At 39.9% G+C, this 26,511-nt stretch overlaps 1 protein-coding gene across 2 annotated transcripts in view; it reads right to left on the reverse strand.

Annotated features, from left to right (window-relative positions):
• KDM5A (lysine demethylase 5A) overlaps nt 1-26,511 on the reverse strand; it is a 49,623-nt gene that overhangs the window by 6,612 nt on the left and 16,500 nt on the right. The window contains exons 9-26 of one of the 2 annotated variants that reach the window (XM_013371968.3): nt 24,368-24,487; nt 23,098-23,256; nt 21,343-21,524; nt 19,411-19,573; nt 18,452-18,571; nt 17,039-17,233; nt 16,749-16,930; nt 16,350-16,474; nt 15,952-16,102; nt 14,646-14,760; nt 10,922-11,277; nt 10,273-10,411; nt 9,067-9,246; nt 7,414-7,575; nt 5,917-6,468; nt 5,000-5,143; nt 1,871-2,030; nt 1,158-1,378 (exon numbers count right to left, since the gene is read on the reverse strand). In XM_013371968.3, the coding sequence (XP_013227422.2) occupies nt 1,158-1,378; nt 1,871-2,030; nt 5,000-5,143; nt 5,917-6,468; nt 7,414-7,575; nt 9,067-9,246; nt 10,273-10,411; nt 10,922-11,277; nt 14,646-14,760; nt 15,952-16,102; nt 16,350-16,474; nt 16,749-16,930; nt 17,039-17,233; nt 18,452-18,571; nt 19,411-19,573; nt 21,343-21,524; nt 23,098-23,256; nt 24,368-24,487 (3,426 nt within the window). Of the gene's footprint in view, nt 1-1,157; nt 1,379-1,870; nt 2,031-4,999; nt 5,144-5,916; nt 6,469-7,413; nt 7,576-9,066; nt 9,247-10,272; nt 10,412-10,921; nt 11,278-14,645; nt 14,764-15,951; nt 16,103-16,349; nt 16,475-16,748; nt 16,931-17,038; nt 17,234-18,451; nt 18,572-19,410; nt 19,574-21,342; nt 21,525-23,097; nt 23,257-24,367; nt 24,488-26,511 lie in introns of both variants that reach the window. The other variant, XM_005500311.4, reaches the window with a different exon arrangement.

Here is a 26,511-nt window from a genome sequence, read left to right on the forward strand (position 1 = left end):
ATAAAGAAAAAAGCTGTGCTTAACTATTAATATAACAGTCTGGCATATGATTTGTAAATTACTATTTGCTGGCATTCAAATTGTTCTTCAATCAATTCCATGCCAAAATCATTAGATTAAAAGTACATTAAGTTTATGCAGTGAAGTACTTGGGTCAAAACATGGTAAAGCAGGACTTCTTTGGAGGCAAGGTCTGCTTTATACCGCTGAACTAGCTGACAGCAGTTTGGCTGCTCTTTGACTTAGACATTGTATGTGGATGGCACTCAGAAAATGAGACAAGTGATGAATATGCTCATCTAACCTCACTGTTCACAGCATGTAACCTTCCATCTTATATTACTGTACACTACCAAAAAGTCAAGGAAGAACCATTTTCAAGATATTTCCTGTGCAGTTCAAGAACCCAAAAAGCAATCATAACTACACATGGTCAAATTGACCCTTAGCTTCAGCTGACAGATGATGAAGGATGGGTTCCAGTACAGCTCTCCAACACAAGAGTTCATCTCCTCTTCCAGCACACATCCCTAACCCTCTGCATGAATGAGGATAAGTGATTTGGACTAGACCTCAGAATCAGCAGATAAACCTGCCTCATTCATTGCCAGCCAAGCAAAACAATCAGCACACCCTCTTTGAATGTACAAATAAAAAAATTGCTACGTCTGTGTTATTCTGAGGAAGAACAGGAATCTTATTACCTGTATTACCAAACCATGTTTTCTGAAAACAAACAGTTCTTTCCTCAGTAACAACAAAAGTTCACAACGTACAAGTTACACAAGTGTAGACTTTCCATCTTCTGAAATGTTTCTTGTAATTCTTTTGCAGATCAGTTCTGATTCCAAGCATAATCAAGAACAGTGTTTCCTTCCCTAACCTTATATTTTCTAAAATAAGCTTTACATATGGCACTGCCTGAGAAAACTGTTCTAAATATGGTTAATTGTGGAGGACAGTGCTATGGCATGAGTAATCAAGAACTGAATTTTTGGATTTCTATTCTGTTATTTTCTGGAATCTACTACTCCCTGGTTGAAATCCAAACAAGTAACTAAACACTCAACTACTCCAGATTATATTTTTAAAAACAACACCAAAGTAACACGGTGGGTTTTTTTTTCCATACCAGAATACTTCTTCAAGTTCCATACCTCCATGACATGAAGGAACCTGTCCTCAGAGGGTGGATGAGTAGCCTGTAAAATCCGCCAGATGTGCTGGGTCTCATCCAGTGATACCTCTAGTAGATCTCCTATCATCATTAGATCTTCTAACTGAGCTTTCGCTCCAGGTGACAGCTCCAATACAGGCGGCTCCAAACTGCGAGGTACCAGTGGACTCTTCCGGGGCTGTTTCCTTGGAGTGCTAGAACCTTTCAGACAGGAGGTAAGTTGTATAAGGACAAAAGGAAGAGATCAAAACCAAAGGAAATTACATACTTTTTACAAGAGCAATCTAAGGAGGGAGACAATCGCAAGCAAAAAACATGGACACGTTTATATTTCAGACATTAGGAAACTAAGTGCAATGTAATTCTACTGTACCAGGGGTGCCAAACTCATTTTCACCAGGGGCCACATCAGCCTCGCAGTTGCCTGGTAAGGGCCAAACGTAATTTCAGGACTGTAGAGATGTAACTACTCCTACAGTTATACAGTCCTAAAATTACATTTGGCCCTTTGAAAGCAACTGCGGGTCTGATGTGGCCCCCAGTGAAAATAAGTTTGACACCCCTGTACTATGCCTTCTTACAGACAACATACGCTCTACAACTAGCACAAGTAACAGAGCACTCAACCTCCTTACTGACTGCTCATCCCAGCTATCAGTGCAACTTTATCTCAATGTATATAAAAGCAAATACCTTGAGAGCAGCTTTTAGAAGCAGATGAATATGCGTGTTCGGCACAGAATGAGGGAGCAGTCCACATGTGTGTTACCACCTCCTCTGATTTAACAGGGATTTCCTCATCACAGAACAAATTGGGCTCCAAGCTGCTAGAAGATTTTACACTGGCATTGTCCTGAAAAAGACCACAGAAAACATACAACACCTGGATCCAGAAAATACCTTCTTCAAAGTAAATTCTACTAAGACTGACCAGTCTGCTGCTATTAAAACCCAACTTTGAAGTACCACATCAGAGACAGCAAGACCATGTGCAAAAGGTACAAGTTACACCCCTGCTTACACAGTAGATTAACACAGCAACAATAGAGACAGGTGAACAGATTTACAGTTAGTGTATGAGAAACACTTAACAAGTTTCTTCACTCGGCAGTCCCTCAAGTACGGTCTTCAGAGGTCAACATAATGAAAAGAGGCTTATTCTTAGCATATATAACTTTTTTTTCTTGAATAATTTGACCATAAAGACTGGCATCTTCAGTAAAACAGGAGCATGCTGAGTACATAATGGTTACTATAGAAAGAAATTATTAAAGATCTAACAGGTGAGTAAAACCAGGAGGTTTCAGCACAGCAAGAGTTATCAGCAAAACAATCAAATGTTGCCCTGGTATAAGGACTTTTTACAGCCATCTTGAATCATTTTAAGATAAGACCAAACACTGAAAGGAAGAGGGCTGCAACATGTGAGACTGTTGTGAATATTTCTACAAACAGAATAATGATGGCATTGGGTTGCGCTCAGCTCAATGCACTGAATAAGATGCTCAACACATTGTGCTCCTCAGAAAACAATAAAAGCCAAGTAGCTGGCTTAAAAGAAGAAAAAGGCTGTAGAGCAGTTACTGACAATATCTACCTGAAGATTAGCTGTGTGGGTCCCAAAATGGCCAACTCAGGAAATTGTACCACCCAGACACTGTCACTTCATGACATAAAAAGGGAGTTTAAGAATGGTAATCTCTCTCTGGCCTTCAGTTACATGTTTAAAAGGAAGTGAAGTGCACAGTAATGATTCCAGTAGGAACTAGAAGTGGGAAATTCAGATTGCCCAGATGAAGAGGTAGAATAAATGTATCCAGAAAGATGAAGATATTTCTCCCTACATAATAAATGTCATATCTCTTACAGTATCTTGTTCTGGATATCATAATACACTACATTAAAGAAAGTTCATCACCAATAGGGAAATTAATAAAAAGGTATTATCATTTGGTGGCCACAAGCAACACAGGTACAAAGGAATGAGAAAAAAATACATGAGACAAAAATGAAAACAATTAAAGGGGAAGAAAATTTAGAGTAAATTAGACCAGTGAATCAGTCCACCTGGAACAACCCTTACAAGTCTAGCTATCGCACTCATAATTAAACATTTGCTGGCAAGAAACATGTTTTAATTAGATGAAGCACAATATAATCAAGCAGGCCTTTTCACATCTGTTTTTGTAACCACTGTTGTACTTGAGATGTCCAAGACTTTGGTATTCAAAATACAGCCTATGGACCCTTAGGGATCCAAGGGTTACTTCTACAGGGTCCACAAGAAGTTATTAAGAACAAATTCATAACTGATGCATCATGAGCTATATATTTAAAAAAAAATCTTCCACTAGAAAAACATTTAAAGGTCATAAACTGGAAAAAAACCCAGCCCTTGAAAGCCAACAGCATAAAAAACTCTGAGCAACTTGACTATTCCTTCCTAGTTTAGACCTGAAGAATTTGGTTGGCTGAACATTTGTCTTCTACTCCAACCATGTTAGTTGACCTATCAAAAGACATTTCTGGTCTCTATCAGCTCTGCTTCAACAGATTTTTACAATTACATATAGTGATGGACACCCAAATAAAAAGGGTTAAGTAACAGATTTTGAAATCCTGTCAGAAGAATCATTAAACAAATGAAATAAAACTCCCATAAAACCCTCAGATCCTACAGGTATATGCCATCTTTCTTGATGTATGCTTTATGACATCCTTAGACAATGCCACATTTTTCAGAAATGCCACCTTATGACTCCTGATTCAAAGAATAGTTTGGAATTTTCTTCAACATAAAACTAATTTAATTTAAAGCTGTAGCACCCAATTGCAACGAACTCTTGTTGGCATTTCACATGGGACCCTAAGACAAATATGTGTATTTGCATAAAGCTGCTCAGAAACAAATATTAAGAACAGGAGATTGAGGTAAATCATACCTAGACTATTTGCTGTCCCTTTATAAACCACAAAATCTGCCTTAGAAGAACTTACATGACCACACCGGCTTTTAAGTTACCATCTTTTAAGGTAGATATGACACTAATGCTAAAAAAAAAAACAAAACATCACTGCACAGGAAGAAACAGTGTCATTGCTTTTGTTTCTATATATATGAAAAGGACATTTCAGAAGTTCTGAAGTGAAATACATCACATTGAACACACTCAGCTATCTCTACAATTGCCTTTTCTCATGACAGTTCTTCTTTAGTTAAAATATTTTTAAAACTTAACTGCATTTACGATTTCTGAACTGAATCCAGACACTAGTTTTACAACACGATCCAGATATGTAGCCCTGAATATTTCCACAGATCCAAAATTCAACACATATTCAGCCTTTATATGAGGGTTGAATGAAGAGAAAGGTATGAAAACATGAAAGAAGCTCTGTCATCAGGGAACATCTTATAGGGCATGCAGTTTTCAAAGACTAATTTTTTGCTGTAGCAAAAACAGTTGAAGGGCATAGAGACTTACTCATATTTATGATTCATGATATCTCTGAACGGGGCATAAAGACAATGTTCATCCTCCATGGTATTATAAATGAGAAGTGTATCTTTTTCCTTAGCACTAAAAAGCACCTTTTGAAATGGAGACATTTGGAAAATTTGAATACAAGCATTACAAAACTTCCCAGCAGTCCAGGACTGAGACATTCAGATAAAAATCAAAAAGCATCTCTTCTGCAACAGGAGCCAGGGTAGAATGTCCATAGCTTAAGATACAAAAAAGTTTCTGAAATAAATTGCATTAATGAAAAACAGGTGTTCTGGATTAATTTCATGCTGGCAAGCCACAATGAATTACTTACCTTTATGTCATAGCCATATGTCTCCCTAATGTCTTCATCAGAGTCTGTCTCTTCATCATCGTAATCCACAGTCTGCCGTGGCGATGAGGACACGCTCCCTATCACTCTGTTAAAGGCTGATTGCTGGAAACTAGTCAAGTGTCCCTAGAAGAAAAATGGAATACAGGAAGGAAATAATACAATTTCCAGAAAAATCTATAAAAAAACCTAGTTACTGACAAGGACAATGCTGGTTCTTTTGGCCTGGACAGTCACAGAAAAACCTAGCTACATCAAAAGGTGAAGAAGGATAGGTAAATATCCAAGGAAAAGTTTGTTACATTTTATTTACATGGTTTTGAATAATAGTGACTAGAAATATTTAAATACTGCTGTTCAGTGCTACCAAATTACAGCCTGTGGTTGTACGAATTTCTTCACCACAGCCTCATCTGATCTCAATCTCAAGATGAAGAGGTCCGCTGCAGGAGTATCAGAGTTTGCCTATCGTCCTCACCAAAACTTACTAACAAGACCCTAAATGCCCAAGAATGATAATTCATGAGAAATTGTAAATATTGAGATAATTGATTCTGTCAAGAGGGAAATGGAATTTGGACAGTGAACTAGTTACTGCTTTATGCATCTTCAGGCCCTCAGCCAGCTGCTAGATCTGAACCAGAGTTTCCTTCAAGCACCTTCAGCAGTTGCTACAGACAATGAGCACAAAGCAACCGAGCTGTTCCTGGAGCAGCATGTAACTGACTGAAGCCAGCCACAGCCTGAGGAGCACTGAACTAAGTCATTTTGATATGACTAATCCTCAGCTTTTAACTGCCCTCCCCTCCACCCCCACAAGCTCCTCCAAGAAAGACGAGGCATTTTGACAGACTGATGAAGGACAAGCACAGTAAAAAGCAAGGTATTTGCATTCCTACCTGCAGGTCTGGGTTGGCTGCTGCTTTCTGTAGCTCTGCACTGATTATTTTCTCTGTTTTCTCCCGTGCTGCCTGCTCCACCATTCGCTGGCTGAGCACAGAAAGCTTCGCCAAAGCGGAGGACAACTCGTCGGTGGCCAAAGCCTGCCGTGCTCGGTCCTGCCAGCTCATGGCACGTTCTGTCAAGCACTGCAACGCCTCACCTTCCGGCAGCCGTACAGGTAGCTTCTGCAGGGACACCAGCAGAGACAGTATCGTCTCAAGCCGTGGCCTTCGAGAACGCATGCAAAGCGGACACAGAAACTTCACTTCTTTGGCCTGCCAACTAGAGCCCTTCTTCTGAGAACTTGTTTTGGGAAGAGGCACGCAGCCACTATGAAACCAGTCTTTGCACAGCTCACACTGTAACATGAATCCACTAGCTGTTTTGCGGCAGATACAGAATTTGACTTCTTCAATCCGATCCACCATAGTCATCTTGGCCAAGTTAGCTGCCCTGAGAGCATGCATGGCTTCAATCTCCTTCTGTTCCCGCTCCTTGAATATAGCCACCTACCCAGCAAAGACAAAAAACAGTTCATAACCTTCACAGCTGAGACAGATTGCATTTTATTAGCAACACAGGAAAACAAACAAAAATCCCACAACCAAAACACAAACAGATATCAAGACATCTTCCTAGTTAAACTAATGAAAACTTAGGAATTGTGTGATCTAATTAAAACTTTAGCTAGAATATCTCCTCCTTGCTTACTCATTATTCCCCTGAGTCCTTCTGACAGATTCTATGTAAACATTAGATAACCTTCTACATATATACCAGGACAAAGTCAGAATCAGACCACCCATCTGTCTACCAAGACAACGCAGCAGAGCATTGTTTCAATGTTGAATCAGCACCAGAAGCACCCAAGTTTCCACACATCTTCCTGAAGCAACTTCCTCTGTGTCTCCATTCGAGTAACTATAACAAAGCATACTAAGGTAAAACAGACTGTGTATAAGACACATTAATGAGCCTGTATATATCTCCTTTGTTCCTGGAGAAAGCGTGGGCATATTACAGCAAATTCTTCCGATAAGCTGCACCAATATCCTCCCAACAAGGAAGAATCAAATACAACATTCCCCCAGGCCAGTTTCTGTGACCAAGCACTTACAGACTGCCTTCAAAAATCGACCTAACCAAATACGTCTTAGTACTGGTTTAGGTAGAGCTGTACCTCATTCCACATTATTATCATGAGGTTTCAACAAATGTTAATAACATTAGATAAGCAGCCACAGATATTAAGCCAAGAGCATTTAAATCTTACCCGTAACCCAATACATATTAAATACCAGCACTTATACTCTGAACTGTGCTTCCTTCTATTTTCACTGCAATTAAATCTGAACTATATTCTTGTGTCAAACATCATGAGATATTTGTTTTGATGAGATTCCTTTATTAGTTTTTCCATAAGATTTCTATGCAGATTACAGACTGCTCCTTACCACAGCTGCAGTGTCCCTGGCCTCCTCCAGCCCATCCTCCAGTTCACTCAGAGATTCCAAGTCAAGATCTTTCTCCTTTTCCTTCTCCATCAACTCCTTTGCCCTCTTCCGCCTGTTCTTACTGCTCCCATAAACACCAATATCAGTCCGAGGGCTCAGAACCTGTAACCACCAAGAAACTTACACAGAGCCAAGGATACCAAGAACATAAAAAAAAAAAAGTTGTAATCTATAATGTTATGATTTTAGGCACATATATGGAAACATCTAACAAAGGAATTACAACAGAGTCACCAGAGAACAAAAAAAACTCAGCAATCTAGCAGCTTTGGTATCTCTCAACTAATGCTGGAAATAAGAGAAATAAATAGAAAAGGATGTCACCCATAGGGAATGCGCATGTAATCAGCACCACAGTGATATGGGAGGTCAAACTTGAAAGCCACTGTGTTCTCAACATTAAGTTACAAAATCTATTCAGATTAAGGTATTGTACATATAGCTAACTGAAATACTGTACGCAGTTACATATCAGTAGTTTAACGTTCACTTTGAGCACCTTCACTTCAAGTCTTAAAAACCTGCCATTATTTCACATTTATATCAGCAACTTGGTAGCTGAAACAAAAATATATGCTATCAACCTTTCAGTAACAAACATGAGAGGCTGCAAAGCAGTTTTAAGGACAAGAATTAAGTTTTAAGTAATCTTGTTTAGTTGGAAGGCAAATCTAGTGAATTAAATTCAATATAGGCAAGTTCAGATTGACACATTTAAGAAAACAGTCAAATACAAAACCAGAACATATTAAATCACTAGTCAGGCAGAAGAATACAGAGAAAAAAAAATGACCTAGAGTGCATCATAAACTGAACGGAAATCATTGTGATGATGTTGCAACTGGGGTAGATCCCACTGGGAAAAATTAGAAACCAGTATCCCCTTTGAGACACGAGATGTAATTATGGTACTTCATGAGGCACTAGGGAAGCCACAGTGAGAGGATTCTGTCTGCTTTTAGACATCACACTAAAAGCAAAGACAAACCACAGAGAATAGCAACAAGATAAGATTATGTAAAACACAGCCTACAAGAAAGCATTGAAAGAACTGGAATTGTTTTCCCTAGCAAAGGGAAGCCTGTCAAGTAGATATGATCAATCTTCAAACACATGAATGACTTTTATTAAAACAAAGACAGTGACTACATTCATTGAAGTGAAATAAACAGCAGCTGACTTAATTTTTCTTAAACAGCTTATAAAATATCTAATCTATTTTCTTAGAATTTAAGCAGTGGAACAAGCTGAAACATTCATTGATTAAAGACAGCTTTTCCATGTCCCTTTTAGGCCTACATTTCTACAACTAGACAAAAAGATAACTCCTTTTCTTTCCCTCTGAAAGAGAGTTTTTCTTTTGAAGAAACAAATGAACAGTTGAGGTTTTCTACACATTAAACAAGATTAGCCAAACATGGACATTTTGCCTTCTTCATTCTTCTCACCTGAGAATAGCTGAAGTATTTTACAATATTCTATTCTCAAAAGGAGCTTTGATCTACTTTAACTGAACCAGCTTTTCCCTCCAGACCACAGAGGGCCACCAAGCCCCGTTTTCTGACGGCTGACACACAAGTGTCTGTCACTCACCTGTAACAGACTGTAGCTTGAGTTCTTCTTCAGGAAGGTCCTCCCCGTGCGCTCCCTCCAGGCCCGTGCTGCAGCCACCTGTGATTCCAGCTGTGGCAGAGCATCCAGACGCACCGGTATTGGGCGGCCTTTGGCAGACAAGTTCTCCAGTTGCTCCAGGTAGGCATAGTTGTTCCCATTCTGGGGTAAGAGAAACATTTCTAAGCCAACAATCCCACCATTTATTCAATGGCCAGGTTCATTTCAAGCCATACACTATTCTGCCACTGACTAAAATAGAATTCCATAGGAAAGGAAAGGAAGGCAGGGTTTAAAACTTCCCATTATTTTTAAGCCTTACTGATATTTTTAAACCTAATACAGTTTTTATTAAAACAGCCATTCTGACATGGCTAGTTGGCTTATGGAGTAAGACAACATTTGATTTCTAGATGGTTATCTTAAATGCTGTCTGCTTAACAGGAAGCTACAATATCCGAGAGTTGTACAGAGGCTGATGTGAAACCAATTAGGATTCTCACTTCAGTTCCCAAGAAATACCTGATAAAAGAGCAGCATTTGTAGTCCAGAAATCAGCACCTAGAAATATCACAGAAGCCATGCCCCTTTTGGATCAAATTATGTGGGCAGAACAACAGAAGGAAGGACTACTGAACGGTGATAACTTCATCTACTTCAGACAGAAAATTTCAGCCATCAGTGCCATTAAATCTTACACCATTTGTGGGGAAAAACAAAAACACAAACAAACAAAACACAAAAAAAGACAGAAACATAACAACCAACCAAAGAAAAAAAAAAAAAACAGACCAAAAATACCACCCACACATTTCCATAGCCATCTCCAAAACCGAAGACCTGCAAGCAGAACATTTTCTGCTGCAGCTAAGTATTTCCAGTGACAGTACGCAGAGCAGTTTCAATACCAAGTAAGGTCCTTTGAGAGTCACATTTGTATCATAATGAATTTGCAGGCTTTTACATCCCCCATGAAATGCATAAAAGGAAGGGAAACAAACTGGATAGCCAATGAGGAAACAGCAGCACAAAAATAAATTCAAGCACAGAGCTACAGTAAACACATTTGACAGCTATAGCAAGGTTTCCCTTTAGGTCACCTTTGTGGGTAAAGGAGCTAGGAGTAAAGAACATGCATAAATAAAAGGATGCAAGCAGAAAATTCCAAGTCCCTGCTGTAACACCTACCTGAATGGCCTCCACTTTGGCTGTCCAGTCTCTAGCCCGCTGCAGAGCTTCTTTCAGTGCCAGTACATTGGGCAGGTAAGCGGGGATGTTCTTTGCTTCATTCACGATACCCTCCAGAGCCATCATACTTTGGCGTGGTCTAGAGTAAGAAAAAACAAATTCCAGCCTCCTCTCAAAATGTCAGTCAACTAAAGACATACATTTGATAAGCTGGTGATGCAACTTCTTCACTGCACTGCAGTGGAGGATATCATGGCTCTATTCTTGGAGAGCGCTACGTGCTACCCAGTAACAGGAGAGGTGAGAAAGCTGATGACTTGGCACAATCAAGTTCAAAAAGGCAGTGTGTCAGAACTCTAACATTGAGGAAGCTGTCTTGTGTAGCATACTCGGTGTTTTTTGTTGAGGGGGATGAAGAGCAAAGACAGCAACAATCAAAGCCTCCTGTGCAACATGACAGGCAATCAACTCTTCTGCAAGTAATAACCTCAAATCCAACTCATGAGCAATCAAACTGCTGGGAGGTAAAAAAAAAAACAAAACAACAAACCTACAGCTTCAAAACCTCTATTTATCATCACACTCCTCAAGACAGACTGAGGATCCCTGAACTGTGTGACCTGTAAGAACTTTGCAAAGGAACACTCACCTGGCCTGCAGGCAGACCTTGGCCTTCTCTTCCCACCTCTCTGAAACTGTAAGCAGCTCCTGCAGCTCAGCCATGGCTTTCTCTACAGCATGGTGTGGTGCCAAGCCCACACCTGAGTCAATCAGCTTCTTCATCACATCCAGGGTGACCCTCTGGGGATCCAAGAGGGTGGACCTCACCTCATCCAGCCATCGTGCCTGCTGCAGTTCTTGCTTCAGCCTCGGCAGTTCAGGAAGTTCTACATAGAGGCCAGAGCCCATGTCTATCAACTCCTGCAGTTTGGAAGAGTCTGGGACCTCATCCATCATAGCTTCTTGAGCACGCTCATGAAATTCTTCCACGTCATCAAGCAGATTCTGAAGTCACATACAGTACAAATCAATTTGGAACAAACACCATAGAATCAAAAGGGAAAGTTGACTGAGGGATCAGTCGGCTGTGAATTTGGACGTGATCACCACATAATCAGTCATAGCTTCTACACACACTGCCAGCTAGTTTGTCACAAGACATCAAGTCTGACACATATTAAGTAACAGACTGTCTAAATTCATTTGGCCTAATGTTTCATACACTGTGCATATTAGATGGATGAAACTCTGCACCTTAAATAGTACAGCTGCAACTAACTACAGCTCCCGATGAAACAGAATATTAAGCACTGCCCAGTCAACATTAATTTTAAAATAGTGGGGGAAGGAGACTTCTGCAAACAGATTGTCTGTTCAATCTAGTGTCAGGGCCATTACAGAAGTGGTGGCAATACACAGGGGAACGCAATATGCTGAGGAAAAAGTACAAGCCATAGTTGTAGGAGGACATGAATAGCAAAAGATCATTAGAATAACAATGGCCGGTTTTTTAATTTCTATTTCTTAAAGCAAGCCCACTACTTAAACACACCTGGCTTTTATCTCAAAAAGGAAAAAAATTAAAATGCAAGACCCTCTAAAGAAAGAAGACAATTTCACAGAAATCCAACTGCACTGCTGCAGTTGTCCTCATCCTCATGTTTTGGCACTGCAATGAAAAAAAATAAAAATCAAAGAAAACAAACAGACAGGAAAGAAAGTCTGCAGGAGATTCACCCAATGATATTCAACCACTATACTCGACTCACTCCTGAGCCTCTTACAAAAAGACAAGTATTTCTGATAGCAAGTTGATGGCCCAATGAGGAGCAAAACCAGCATTTCCTATCCCTTAGCTTACTGCCCTTCTTGTCTGACGCTGCTTTTCATGACTGACTGGAAATGAGAAGGCATTTACAAAAAAGAACCAAGATTCACATTATAAGGATTTTGATTTAGGGAACGTATGCTGAATGTTTAGTAGTGACAACAGCAAATTATTACAGTTTAATAATTATAATGCCTTTTGTGTTAGAAAATGCTCATCATCCAACATGACAATTATTTTGCAATTTATTACAATGGATAACTGCGTTCAAATGCCATGCTGAAAGTTAGTGATCGCTTAGGCATAAATGATCATTATCTGACTTCATTCAGAAACTAAGAGACTATGGTTCATAACCAGTAAAATCATAATATTTATTTTATTGGTTAGTGATTATGCTGAGGCTTCAAGAACATACACATGCACAGAGTACTTTAACAGAACAAGCTTCCTAAGGCTTAGGAAGGGGAACAGAGAGACTAGCTGGGTGAAAATGTTTAGATAAAAATACAAATTAAAACTGTTAAGAGTTTATTGTATGCACTCAGCTCTGTAATCTACAAATTACGTCTTAATTAGAAGTAGGTTTTAAATACACTAGAAACAAAGAAATCCTTTGAGAACAACCTTATAGGTCGTCATCTATAGGTGACAAAATTTCATTAATAAATAGTAAATATTTCTGGTTTGTATTTCAAAAGAAGTAGTGTAGTAAAATGTTCCTGTCATATGAGGATAGTATATTTTTCCATTCTATTAGCTTCTGAGAAACACATTAAAGAACACCTTTGAAGGTTAAAGATTAGAGTCAATGGGCCTGGAAAATCTGTATCCTGGAGTTCTATAGTTTTCTAAATGTACCTGTTTCCAGCAACAATGTGCCAATTTCAGAGGGAAGTCCAATATAATGATTGTTTACATTATTTCAACACTGAATTACCATGGAAAAGTTAATACAGAAATCATGAATGGAGGAAGACATAGCCAACACTAGGAAACACTAACTGAAAAGAGGCCTTTTCAAATAAGACTAACTAATTGTATGTTTGGTTATGTAGGGGTAGCTGCATGTTTAGGCAATGCTTAGAATTTTAGGAACTCTTATCTAGCACTATAGAACATTCTTCTTAAAACTGCATCAACAGAGAATACATGGGCTAATCAATGGTTAATGCACATCTCTCAAACCATTCCTCAAGGTGAAAAATCTTCATTTATTAAAGATCTCTCTTGAAGGAGTTTTCCAGAAGTTGGTTAGTAGGCAAAACACTATTTAACGTTTCATCATCGATGACACAGAAACAGATTAAGATTACTGCTGAAAACACTTGCTATGATACAGACTGCCAGAGTGATAAACGATAATAGCAGCCAGGGGAATCAGTATGATCAGTATGATTACTTGTTAGGCTAGGTTCATTCAAAGACGGGTGCAAAGATATACATGAAGGACAAGAAATGCAGGCCATGCATACAGATCAAGGGGGCTGTAACCTGGAAAAAAAGGCTGAATATTTAGTGAACAATTGTCAATGTGGTACTGCTTTCCCTCTCCCCTGAAGCAGCACACCAATATAACCCTCAGAAGTTTCTACCAAAACATACAAAGGGTAGGATTTAACTGGAAATCCCACCACAACAGATAGCATTAAAGGTGCCATATAAGAGTAACTGGTTCAGAGAGACAAATCTGGGCCATCTGGACAGTGACGGGTGGGGAGGATCTTTTATCTTGATTTAGCTACAGTGAGACCACCACATCTGACCATGCCCACTTGAACAGGTACCCTTAAAAAGTGTATGCACAGTCAAGTGAAATGTTCTGTTCAGTGGCCTAAACAGTGACTGTCAGGTGCAACAGCCCACACTGTCTGGCACTGCCGCACAAGAGAGCTACAGTATTCTTCCAGGTGAAATACTCCAGAGCATCTCATAGGTCGCTGGATAGCCATGCTTAGGCTACCAAACTGAGCTGTACATATCCTGCTGCTATGACTACACTAGCGTGAAAGTACAAACACCATCGTTGCCCACTTAGAGACGTACTTGCAAATGAGCAGGAAATACATGTTACTATTCCATTACTGACAGACAGCAAAATGTCATCAGCACAACTTCAGTGACAAACAGCAAGATCACCCAGTAAAGTGGGAAACACTGAGCTACATATATCAAGAGTATTTTACCGCCTTTCTTGAGGCCACAGGTATCACTGCAAAGCAGCTACTTGCTCTATATTAGAAGCTAGAAATGTAACACTCCAATCAATCTCTGCCAGTGCAGGACTGATTCTTAAGGAAAAAAAAAAACAACAAACCTTTCATTCTTTACATCAGGCAGTATTATCTGTTGGTTTGTTTACTTGTCTTCGTTTTGTTTTTTGTTTGTTTGATTTGGTTTGGTTGGGTTGTGGTTTTTGTTTGTTTGGGGTTTTTTTGTTATTGTTTGTTTGTTCAGGGTTTCTTTCTTTTTCTTTTTTTTGGATTTTTTTTTTTTGAAAAGGCACAACACTTAAAATATATCCAAAGAACAGATGCGAACTTACCTTTACTTGTCGGGCCTGGCTGATAACACAGGGCAGACTAAACAATTGCTGTACAAATGCCTTCAGCTCCTCCATAGTTAGTTTGGTCCGTGTCCTTCCACTATCTTGGCTCTGTCTGCTGTAATCATCGACATAATCAAACAATATTAAGTGAGAGAGAAAGTTATGATCTCTGGATGAACTCCCAGAGACAGAAGGCTTTCAATATTACTTAGAATTTACAAAATAACTTCCATCATTTGAGAGCTCAAAAAAGAAACTCCATAAGAATTACAAAATCTTGACAAATAAGTTTAAGGTAATTCCTTTAAGCACCTTCAAAAGAATTTAATCTGCTCTTCACAGGTAGGGAAGTCTAGATGACTTTCAAATTGGGTTTGTTTCAAACAGGTAAAGAACAGAGCCCTAAAAAGTTTGCTTTAGGCAGCTCAAGAATTTGATTGCCATGACAGGCACTGACAAGAAGTCTCAGTTATATAACAGCAACAAGCTCTGAAAAGAAGTGTTATTTTCTAGAGTGCTCGCTCTCTTGTAGCCACAGAACTATTGAAACTGGCCTTGCAAGAGGAAAAGACTGCTACTGAGTAGGACATGCTCTGCAAACACATTTCCATTAAATGCTACTTGCAGCGAGTATCACAAAAGCCTGCTGAATGCAGTAAAAGACTTAAAAGTAACACACTGCACAAATTAAAGACTTGGTATACATATAACTGACAGGCACAACAATTTCACAAGCAGAATAAGATTCTAAACACTGAAGAGTTGTTCCCTGCTAATGAATCTACACCTTATCACTACAGAAACATTAAAGAAAACCAAAATTCAATTCTTCAACCCATGGACTTAAATACAATTGTAAATGTAAAATTTAGATGAATGATCACACATAATGACACACTTCTGTAAAACTCACAGGGGGAAAAAAGAGCCCTGCAGCCTTTGACTAGCTACAAACACTTCAAGTCAAGACTTCCATTACATTTCTTCCTCTACCTCTCTTTCCGTACAACTCTCCCACCCATTCAGAGACATACCCAATCAACGATCAAACACACAACTTCTCCAAAGGATTTCACATTTCAGTACACAAGTCAGCCGAGAACAGTATATTTAACCCATTCCAACCAAGTGCACTTTTTTGACCCTTTGTGTCACTGTATCTGTCTCTTGAGTCACAGCACGGAAGGCAGCAAACACCAAAAGACATTAGTAGGCAGTGACACCTCAGGGTTCTTACATTTCCAGGTCCAATCAAGTAATAAAACAGACAGATGGAAACTGCTGAAAAAAATGCCTGTCCTACCTGTGTTTTTGCTTTTTGCTGAGAAGCAGCTGTGCTACTGAAGCACAGGTCTCTGCTTCTTTCACAGCATCTCTGAGCCTGCGGAAAAGATCATTCTCTGGATATTTCCTGTCTTCAGCATCCTCCAACATTACTCTCAGCTCAATCACATCTGTAATAACAGTACATAAATTATTTGTATGCAAAACCAAAAGAGATTTTAGACTGCTTCAAAGGCTTTCAATCAAGGTTCCAACAGTCTAATTCAGTTTCAAATACACAATGAGTCGCATTATGCTCTCATATTAGCTCATTTCTTTTTTCCACTAAACAATAGACAGTGTTTCTCTCATTAAATGAGAACACAAAACACATGCAGGAGTTTCAGGACATCCCACTATGAATGATAGAAATCTGACCTTTCTTGTGGTTGAGATTGGCAGACAGAGCCTCTGTAACTCTACTGACCCAAGTGTCATAAGACTGTGCTCTGACTTTCACTCCATACAGCAAAGAAGGAAGGTCTTCTAGTGGGTACCGGTACCTGGAAATATGGAAGGAAAATACAGAAAGGGTATTAATGGCCATAGAAAAGCCAGGATATTACTTACATTGAGTTTTTCCAGCTTTAACAAGGCCAGAAAGACAGAACATGGATAATACCTGCTGCTTTAGAATCAAGAAACAAGCAAAGAGGCTAAAAACACTCCTTAAAGAAAGGAAGAGAGAAGCATGGCCAAATATTGTATCTGGTCACTGGCCTACAGCAAACTATTTGATATAGAAGAAAAGTGGTGCGGGGGAGAAATCAAGTGTACCTTAGACACTTCTTCTGCATGGGGCATGGACATAAATCAGACGGATGGTATAAGCATACCAGACGCTCAGGATTACAGGAACATGTAAGAGCTGACAAGAAGCACGTGGTTCTGCAAGCTGTGCACTGACGCTCATCATCTGGAACCAGTTCAAACACCTCTTCTTCAGACATCAACACTCCCTAACAAGAAAAAAATTAAACACTTGCTAAAAACTCTGATCCAGGCAGGGGGAAAGGGAAGCAAAAGTTCTTTTGTAGGCAAAGTAAGAGTGTTGTCTTCCTACTCACCATCTGTACAACAGACTCCCTTAACCGTGTCTCTTCCTCTATCATTAGGGTCATCTCCTTGCAGACCATGGCAGCCAGCCCAACATCCAAGCACTCTGGATCTGCAGCCATCTTGAAGAGCAGCTCTTCATGGGAGAAAACACAATGACGTCCCAGCCTTCGGTAATGACTCACACACTGACGCCCAATGGGAAGCTACAAAAGACAACATCCATCATTCTGGGAAAAGATGTTTCAATATCGTCTCTTAGCTCCCACTTTCCTTCCTTTGATAAAACCCAGGAAAAGTCCGAGACTGAGAGAGCTGTATCTTATGGGACAGAGGCAATTATAAACAAATCAAGTCACAGATGAGGACACAGAGGATATCTATGGGGGGGACACATCTCCCATAACCTTATGTGCCAAACTTTCAGACACAAGTTTAAGAGTTCACCCAAGCTCTTTTTCTTTTCAGTGGAAAGCAACTGGCACCAAAAAGAAGTCATCTAGTCTATGCTACAGTGAATACATTGCCCTCTGGATGGTACTGTGCTTGGACACAGGCATTTAACACAAGATGCCTAGAGTTAACCAAAACTGGTATCACTCATTTAGTGCCTTTTAAAGCAAAAAAATACAAAATGCTAGCCAAATTCGCTACACAAATTTCTGGTTACATTTTGTATAAGCAAAGGAAATTTCACGTGGCTGGTGTCAATTTAGCAGTTTTTCACAGAGGCTATACAGATTGCATCATGAGCACAGGAAAAAGAGAAAACCACTGACACACTGTCAACCCTGCAAACAGTTTTTCTGATGAAGGAATTAAGAAAATTCTCTGATAAAGGACTAAAATTCCTATTTGAAGGTAACATAAAAGAAGTTACAGATATATAAGCTACAGATGAGATTGTAACTTTGAACTCTAAACCCTGGATAGTGATAGGACACAGTTTTGACAACTCACTGAAGAATCCACATAAGCTATGCTCTGGCATGGCATGGCTATTAGAACAAGGACTAATATGATAAAAAGGTGCAATGACTTGGCACAAATGCAGAATAAAAGACTGTTACATGCCTGCCTCCAACATCCAAGTGACAACAGCTGTCAAAGACAGTACACTAATCTGTATCAAATTCAGAAAGTGGAATCACAGAAATACTAACTAAAGGTACTATGACATGTCACTTTATGGTTAGATCAATACTTTAAAAGGAAGACCACACACCAGAGTTTCAGTTTGAAGCTGCTTAAAATTATGTGCTCATCAAAATTATTTTGTGTAATGCAAACTCATATTAGTCCTTAGCTGTTGCACCAGGGACTATATAACACAAAAGACTACTCTTCAGATAACAAAGTCATTACCATTCTCTTTGCAAAGGTGACCTAGCAGAGACACAGCAAACATATACAAAAGAACAGACCCAGTCAGCAGTGCAGAAGTTCACAGCTTCAGCAAAGTTATATCCCTGGTTAAATCCAGAGTGATAGGCACGAGGAAAGGTCACAACAAACTCGCCAGCACACTGATTGGTCCTGTATACCTAATACACATGAGGAAAAAGAAAAAAAAAAAGGAAAAAAATATTAAACTTGCAACAAAGTTTAAGACACATAATTACAAGGCAATTGAACACCACCTTCTTTACCTATAGAACACCACAGGCAATGTAGCTACCCCAAAAGTGGTAAGGATTGGTTCTGTCTTCTTAAAGTTAATCCACAATTCACAGCCTTAGTCAAAAAGCTGAATACGTGGGCCAAGAGTTGAAAATTCTCTTTATGAATCCCAAAAGGAATATTTTTCTATCATCATTTAATCCCTTGCATCACAAAGCACAAAAGCTTGTGGAAGCACTTTACGGTTTGCTTTGTTGGGGTATTTGCCAGGGAAGTAATTTATCCTAAAACAAAAGCAAATTATAGTGACTGCTGCTTAAAGGTCTGCAGTCAATTACGTTTGGTCAAAAACGCATTTTATAATGCTGAGATTTCTACTGAACATAAGACAAGTATTTTACTGTAAAAAGACATTAAAAGCATTTCACAAACAAGCTTGCTGCTATGGCGGGGTGGAGGTTTTTTAATTTAAAATTAAATGTAAAACACAATGGACACTTGTCCTATAAGGTATTTTATGTAAAAAGCCTGGCACATTCACATCCGATAGAAGATAATTTAAATTTCATGGTGAATCTAGAGAACTTTCTAGAAAATAGCTTTTAAAAAACACCTCAAAACTAATTAATTGAATATGTAAATATCCACCACATAACTTCTTCAGAGCTATGCTAAACCACTGTTACACAAATCTGGCACAGAGGGGAAAAAAGAGAGCGTATAGGAGTACTTATGTAAAAAAATGCTCATGTGCCATACTCACTGGTACACCGTGTTCCATCAGCACATTGGGGTTCATAATAGTCACCAGCTGATGCAGGAGATCAGGCTGGGATTCAAACAGCTCAGGAGCCAATTCCTTCATCACATCCTCCAGCTGCTCTGCGGCATGAGAGGGCACGCCATACCATGTCTTGGGCTCCCCCCTAACAAAACACAACCACAGTAATAAACACATTACTTAAAAGTAATGGTGCTGCCCAACTGCAAATTACACCTCAAATCTAGCACTGCTGTCCACACGATCCAAATTATTTTACTTATAGACACAAAAATGTCTTTAATCAACAACCATCTTCGTCAGGATATATCGTTCTAATCTGAAAAATCAATTACACTAAAACACAATTACCAATGTACCTGACAAGAGATTTGCCAGGACAAGCCTAATATGGAAGATAATTGTCATTTATCATGCTCTAAGCATGGGGATAAAACAGGCAATTATTTTCCTTTAGGAGGAAGAAAGTGAGCTGAACAAATAAAACCTTGTCCATCACAGCTAACGTTTAGGATAGAAGAGGTCACAGTACTCCCTACACTCAGTTAGGCTTGGAGCAGTCCTATTCCTGAAACCAATGAAATAGTCTACCAGCTAAGCAGAAGTGGAAAGAATAAAACACCAGACAGTGCAATGAAATATAAGCAATCCTTCTAATATACATAACCAATTAGTGAAAAACAGTAGCCCACTGGACTCTTAAGATAAAAACTGATTAATAACAAGAATTATTTAAGTATGAGAGAAGAAAGAGACTAACAAGATCAAAACTAGACAGAAAATTACTTGACAACATATTATTCCAGTCCTGTCTTAACCAAAACGAACTGTAATGAACCTATAGTGTTGAGGTTTATTCTTTCATTTTACTTTAATAAGTAGTACAAACAGTAGTCTGCTGAAATATCTGAAACTGCTTACATAGCACTATTTAACTGTATTAATAACCTTGCTGCCAACCATCCCAAAAGTTAGATGAGGCAAAGTGCTGCATTTTCTGTGGTTCGTACAGGCTTCAGTGACACCTGCTGGTAGGACGTATTAGCAAAACTCAGTAAATAACTGCTCTCTCTGCATCTGGGCTGTGGGAATTCACCAGCCCACACAAACCCCTCATATACTGATCTAGTTGATACCATGCTGAGGTCAATGTCTGAACTGGAAACAACATTAATCTCCCTCCTGAGCCCATGGATCAGATCTTACCAGCAAACGTGCTCCTGCAGAAATGCGCAATCCCAGTCAAAAGGCTATCAAATCCATCCTTACCAAAGGTACAACAAGCTTTCTATTTGGAAGGGGTGATTGCCACAGCTTCCCCCACCGTCACCCCTGCTCCATCCACTGTGGCTGACCCTGACGAAGTGGCAAGACTGCAATGCAAATAGCTAATCTCCTGTGACGATTCTTCTCAAACACAAAACCTGAACACCAGAACACTTCAAGGATTGTGCTGAAAGTCAGAACTACTTTCAAATCTCTCTTCTCCTGAACAGGACTACTTCTGCATACCCACAGAGCTGCTTGCTGAACTGTCAGCTCTGATGCCTGAGGAAGCCCCAAGGCAGCAGCCTCCATTTCCAGCATAGGGGGATACCAACTTTAAATCATAAAGCAGTGAACTGTAACTCAGTTCAAAACCAAAAGTTTTCTTAGAAAATACGTGAGCCTGTAAAGCATGATTTTACAATGACACTGAATTTTTGTCAAAACAAGAATATTTCATCAGTTAATGAAAAACACGAAAGCACTTAAAACAGTATCTGTATTTGCTTTTAATCAGCCTCAGCTAAAAATATGGAACACTCATCACATTTAGCTTTTTGGTGAAAAATGTCAGTGTGCATAGGCATTTTCAAGTAGAATTTTGAATTTCCTAAAGGCAAACACGTCAGCACAAAGGAGAGCCCATACCAATGCAGGTAGTTGATGGAATAGCTCCAGTGATCTTCAATATGCCAGCAAAATGAGGAAAAGCACATCCCTACATACAGCCAAGGTACCTTCATGCCAGAGATATCTGCATTGATGTGAGCAAGGACTGACTGTTCTAGAATTGGCATGTTATTCAAGTTCCAACCAGAAAGCGCATAGTCCTGCCAAAAAAAAAGGAGAAAATTCTGAACAAGTCAGAAGAACAAAAGGACACCAACTCCAGAAAAGGAAAGCATGAAGGAAGAGATCAGCCTATCCATTTCTGCAGTAGACAGTGGGGTAATATTCTGCAACAATGAAGCATCAAAACTATGAAATAATTCCTTAAATACCTTAGTCAGCAATTAACCAGACTAAGATTTAAAGGCAGTCCTAGTATTTCAATATACACAACCCATTTTCTTTAGATCAAGGTTTATCTACTTAGGCTTTGATTTTTCCCCCCCAGTTCATAGGTTTCATGCTTTTCTAGTGAAACAAAACACCAGCAACACTAGTGAAAGAACAAAAGATAGAAGTCTTCAATAAAATAGGATAACTTTAGATTGTAAACAATTCAACTTAAAATCGTAAACAATTCAGCGCATCTTACCTTATTATTTCAGCTTTTTTAAGACCTGCTTTACTGCACTGCAGTTTCTCTTGATCATCTTCATACATTACTTTAGAAAATTTTCTCAAGAGAAAAAATTCCTACAGACTCATTTCTAAGATGACAGCATCACCAGTTAAGCAATCCCATCTTTACTTTCAAATACACAAGTTGTACAAAAAATGAAAATCCAAATAGACTGCCTTAAAAGCTCACTACTGTGCTTCAACATTAGTCTACTTTCCACCTTAAAGAATGCTTTTAGCACAGATTCACTCATTTTAGGCATACCCCACGCTTGCTGAGAGGACTCATCACACCCTCACATCAGCCACATGTTCCACTGTTTCCTTTGCTCTGACACTATAAAGACAATACAGTGAGTCAAATGACTTAAGTGATCTGGCTAGAAAATATTTTTTTTTAAATTACTACTTTCATACGAATAAATCAACAAGTAGTTCTGACTCACTACGCAACTACACAATCACTGCATGGCCAACAAAGGCACAGGCAGGAAGGTGCAGGTATGGGTGGAAGACACTAGTGGGCAGGATTACCTCTTCCAGTGAGCAGCATAAATTGATTTGGGGCTGTGTAATCACAAACCCATGCCTTTATTCTAATTTCCTCTGAACTTAAACATATAAGCAGACAGAAAATCAATATGCCACAGTAAGGTCTTCGGAAAAACAGGTAATATACTTACCAAATGCTCTTTATAAAATTTTCTGTAACGGGATGCTGTATCTAAATCTTTTCATTCTTACAGTATGCACACTCAGAGAAACAAGCTAAATTCAATTAGTTTGTATTACCTATTATTAACCTCCTAAGTCTTATCAGTCTCCTCACACTTGGGCATACTGTAACAATTTGCACATCTTTGCCTGCTAAGATTAAGTGATATAAACCAGGTATGACTTAAATCATAAAAAGCAGCTTAGCTATCATCAACCAGATCTGTAAGAGAACCTAAGGTATCAGATTAATGCTCTGCTCAAAAGGAATGTTAAATGCACACAAAACCATTAAGCCATTTCTCCACGAAAAAAATCCACACTGATTTCTGACCTAAATTCTTAATGTGAAATCTTACACAGAGTAAAGAATGGGCTCAGTTTGCATATCCTGTTCCTCACCTCCTCCTCTGGCATCAGCTTTCGTCGGCCGTCCTTCACTGGAAAGCCACTTCCAAAGTCCTTGGATGAGATATCAGCCCCATATTCCACAATGACATCTTCTTCTATGCTGCTCACCAATCGCCAGAATTCTTTTTCTACGAGCTCAGTGGGAACCATCTGAAAGTGGAAAAGATGTTAGGGTGTGTGCAGATAAGACTCAACATAAAAGTTATCATTTAAGCAATAAATCGTTACTAATCCCCCATGAATTTTCAAATACTAAGGCCACTACCTTTCTCTTCTCCATCTCTTCAAAGTAATATAATTTGGTCTGTATTCCTTAATAGTGTCTGCAATGTAACAGATATAGGATTCCATGTCATAAGTGAGGGAATGAAGAAAAAATATAGGGTTACCAGAAGTACTGCTAAAAGTAAGTGGGAAAGGAGACAGAAGCCAAGTAGCAAACAGAATGACATAACATGCAAATGCCAAACTATTTCAGAAGATAACGACCAGAACTTCTGAGTAACAGCAAGGAAATTCAGATAAAGCATTGCATTCAAAAGTGCTGTCTTCATATAGCTCATTAAAACTCCTATTTATATGCATTTATTTACGAAGCTTATTGTAAAATAAGCTTTGCTGCCTGCTTTGCTCCATGTCCTAAAGTTGTATCATAAATCGGAATACTTAAAAGGCAGAAGCTTTAGCAAGAACACCCACAAGTTACCAAAGAACCCCGAGAGGAAAAGGAGATTGGTGCTGCATGCACCCTACAGGACAGTGCACTCGTGGAAGCATGCCAAAGCAGAAATGCCAGTTTTAAAAATGTTGCTGAGATGTAAAACAGAAAAACAGCCCAATTATCAGACAGACTCAGCCTATTGATATGTCTACAAGAAAAGATTGTAACAGGCAGGAAGACAATGATTTATCCTCTAAACAAAGTAAACCAAGACAAAAGCCAGAGGAAAGGCAGGAGAAAAAAATACTTCTGCCAAACAAGAACAAGATACTTGGTTCAATTAATCAAAAAGGGCAAGAACTTAACTAGAGTACGGCCAATAATGTATACCCTAACAAGCAATAAAGCCATTTATCCATCACAGGAAAAGGGTGAAATGAAGATGAAATGAGACTGGATGCCAGAAAGCTAAATCATTTCTTCACATGTTTGAACCTTATGGTGTCTCTTTAAACAATGCAAAGGTCTGCAAAAATTCAGGATCAGCTGAAGCCTTCTCTTTTTCCCCTACAAGGAATCGCAACAAAAGTTGAAACTCACATGAACTGGCATGTTGAAGTAATCAGACTTGAAGTTATCAGCCATTTCACCAAAGCTCTGGAGAGTATATTCCCTGACAGCTTGTTCAAATCCAAAGGCCTCACGGGGTTTGTTGCATTCCTAGGAGACAGAACATAAAAATATTTCTCCCTGCAGCACATTATGACACAGCTACATTTTTAGCAAAAAAAAATACACCAAACCCTAGTGTCCATCCGAGCCCTTCCCAAAGTCAATAAGCTATCAGTTTTGAGTGCTTTTCTCAGCTGAGGAAGTCTGACCACAACGGAAACACAATAGTATTGTACAGAAGTGAATCTAACACAGTAAACCCCAACACTACACACTTCTGCTTTCCTGTCCAAAACTAAGGTTCACCATCCACTGCTGCCAGTCACAGACTAATACAATGCAAATGAAACCAGCTTAGACAGCTGTTAAGACATTTCTTAGACAGGCTGGTTTCAAGCACCTGCAAAACAACTGCACAGGAACAAACTCTGCAAGTGCTTCTGTCTTATCAAATCAGCAACCACCAAATAATTTGGTTCTACAAAAGTATGTAGAAGAGAAAGAAGGAAATCAAAACAATGCCGCATAACTAACAATGGACATGGTCCATCTGACAAAAAATCTACAAGTCTTCTACTGTTCTAGCCCAAATTCATCCCAAGAGTGCAAAAAAATACCAGTTTACTTTTCACCTCTTGTCCCAACCCTTTTCTACAAGGTCCTTGTCAGACACTTTGTGTCTGACACAATGTTTATGGATACAAGACATATTTTAATACAAACATGACTGTACTGGGTTTGCAGGTTTTGGTACTGAGGGGGGCTATAGAGGTGGCTTCTGTCAGAAGCTGCTAGAAGCTTCCCCCACATCCAACAGAGCCGATGCCAGCTGGCTCCAAGAGGGACCCGCTGCTGGACAACGCTGAGCCCACCAGTGACAGTGGTAGCGTCCCTGGGATAACAGAGTTAAGAAGGGGAAAAGTTGCTGCACAACAGCAATTGCAGCCAGAGAGGGGAGTGAGAATATGTGAGGGAAACAACTCTGCAGATACCAAGGTCAGTGAAGGAGGGGCAGGAGCTGCTCCAGCTGCCGAGCACAGATTCCCCTGCAGCCCGTGGTGCAGACCAGCTGTCCCTCGGCAGCCTTTAGAGGTCCATGGTGGAGCAGACCTCCACATGCAACCTGGGGAGGACCCCACACTGGAGCAGGTGGATGCCTGAAGGAGGCTGTGACCCCCATCCTACACTGGAGCAGGTTCCTGACAGGACCTGTAGCCCTGTGGACAGAGGAGCCCAGGCTGGAGCGGGTTTGCTGGCAGGACTTGTGACCCCACAGGGGACCCAGCCCAGAGCAGTCTGCTCCTGAGGGACTGCAGCCCATGGAAGGGACCCACACTGGAGCAGTTTGTGAAGAACTGTAGCCCATGGGAAGAAGTCATGTCCATGAGGAACTGTCTCCAGTGGCAGGAACCCCACGCTGGAGCAGAGGAAGGGTGTAAGGAGTCCTCCTTCCTTGACAAGGAAGAAGCAGCAAGGACAACGTGTAATGAACTGACCACAACCCCATTCCCCATCCCCCTGAACCACTGGCAGTGAGGAGGTAGAGAAATCGGGAGTGAAGCTGAACTCAGGAAGAAAAAAGAGGTGGGAGGAAAGTGTTTTAAGAATAAGTTTTATCTCATTATCTTACTCTGATTTCACTGGTAATAATAATTTCACTGGAACAGGCTGCCCAGGGAGGTTGTGGAGTCTCCTTCTCTGGAGACATTCAAAACCCATCTGGACACATTCCTGTGTAACCTCATCTAGGTGTTCCTGCCCCAGCAGGGGGATTGGACTAGATGATCTTTTGAGGTCCCTTCCAATCCCTAACATTCTGTGGTTCTGTGATAAATGAAATCAATTCTCCCCAATTCAAGTCTGTTTTGCCCAGGACGGCAATTGGCGAGTGATCTCTTCCCTGTCCTTATCTTGACCCACAGGCCTTTTGTTACCTTTTCTCTCCCCTGTCCACCTGAGGAGGGGAGTGACAGAGCAGCTTTGGTGGGCACCTGGAGTCCAGCCAGGGTCAGCCCACCACAGTGATACAGAACTATCTGACAGTCAGCTGTTCAGTCATAAACAAGCAGGAC

This window comes from Columba livia, chromosome 1, assembly GCF_036013475.1.
Source record: "Columba livia isolate bColLiv1 breed racing homer chromosome 1, bColLiv1.pat.W.v2, whole genome shotgun sequence".
NCBI classification, from domain to species: domain Eukaryota; kingdom Metazoa; phylum Chordata; class Aves; order Columbiformes; family Columbidae; genus Columba; species Columba livia.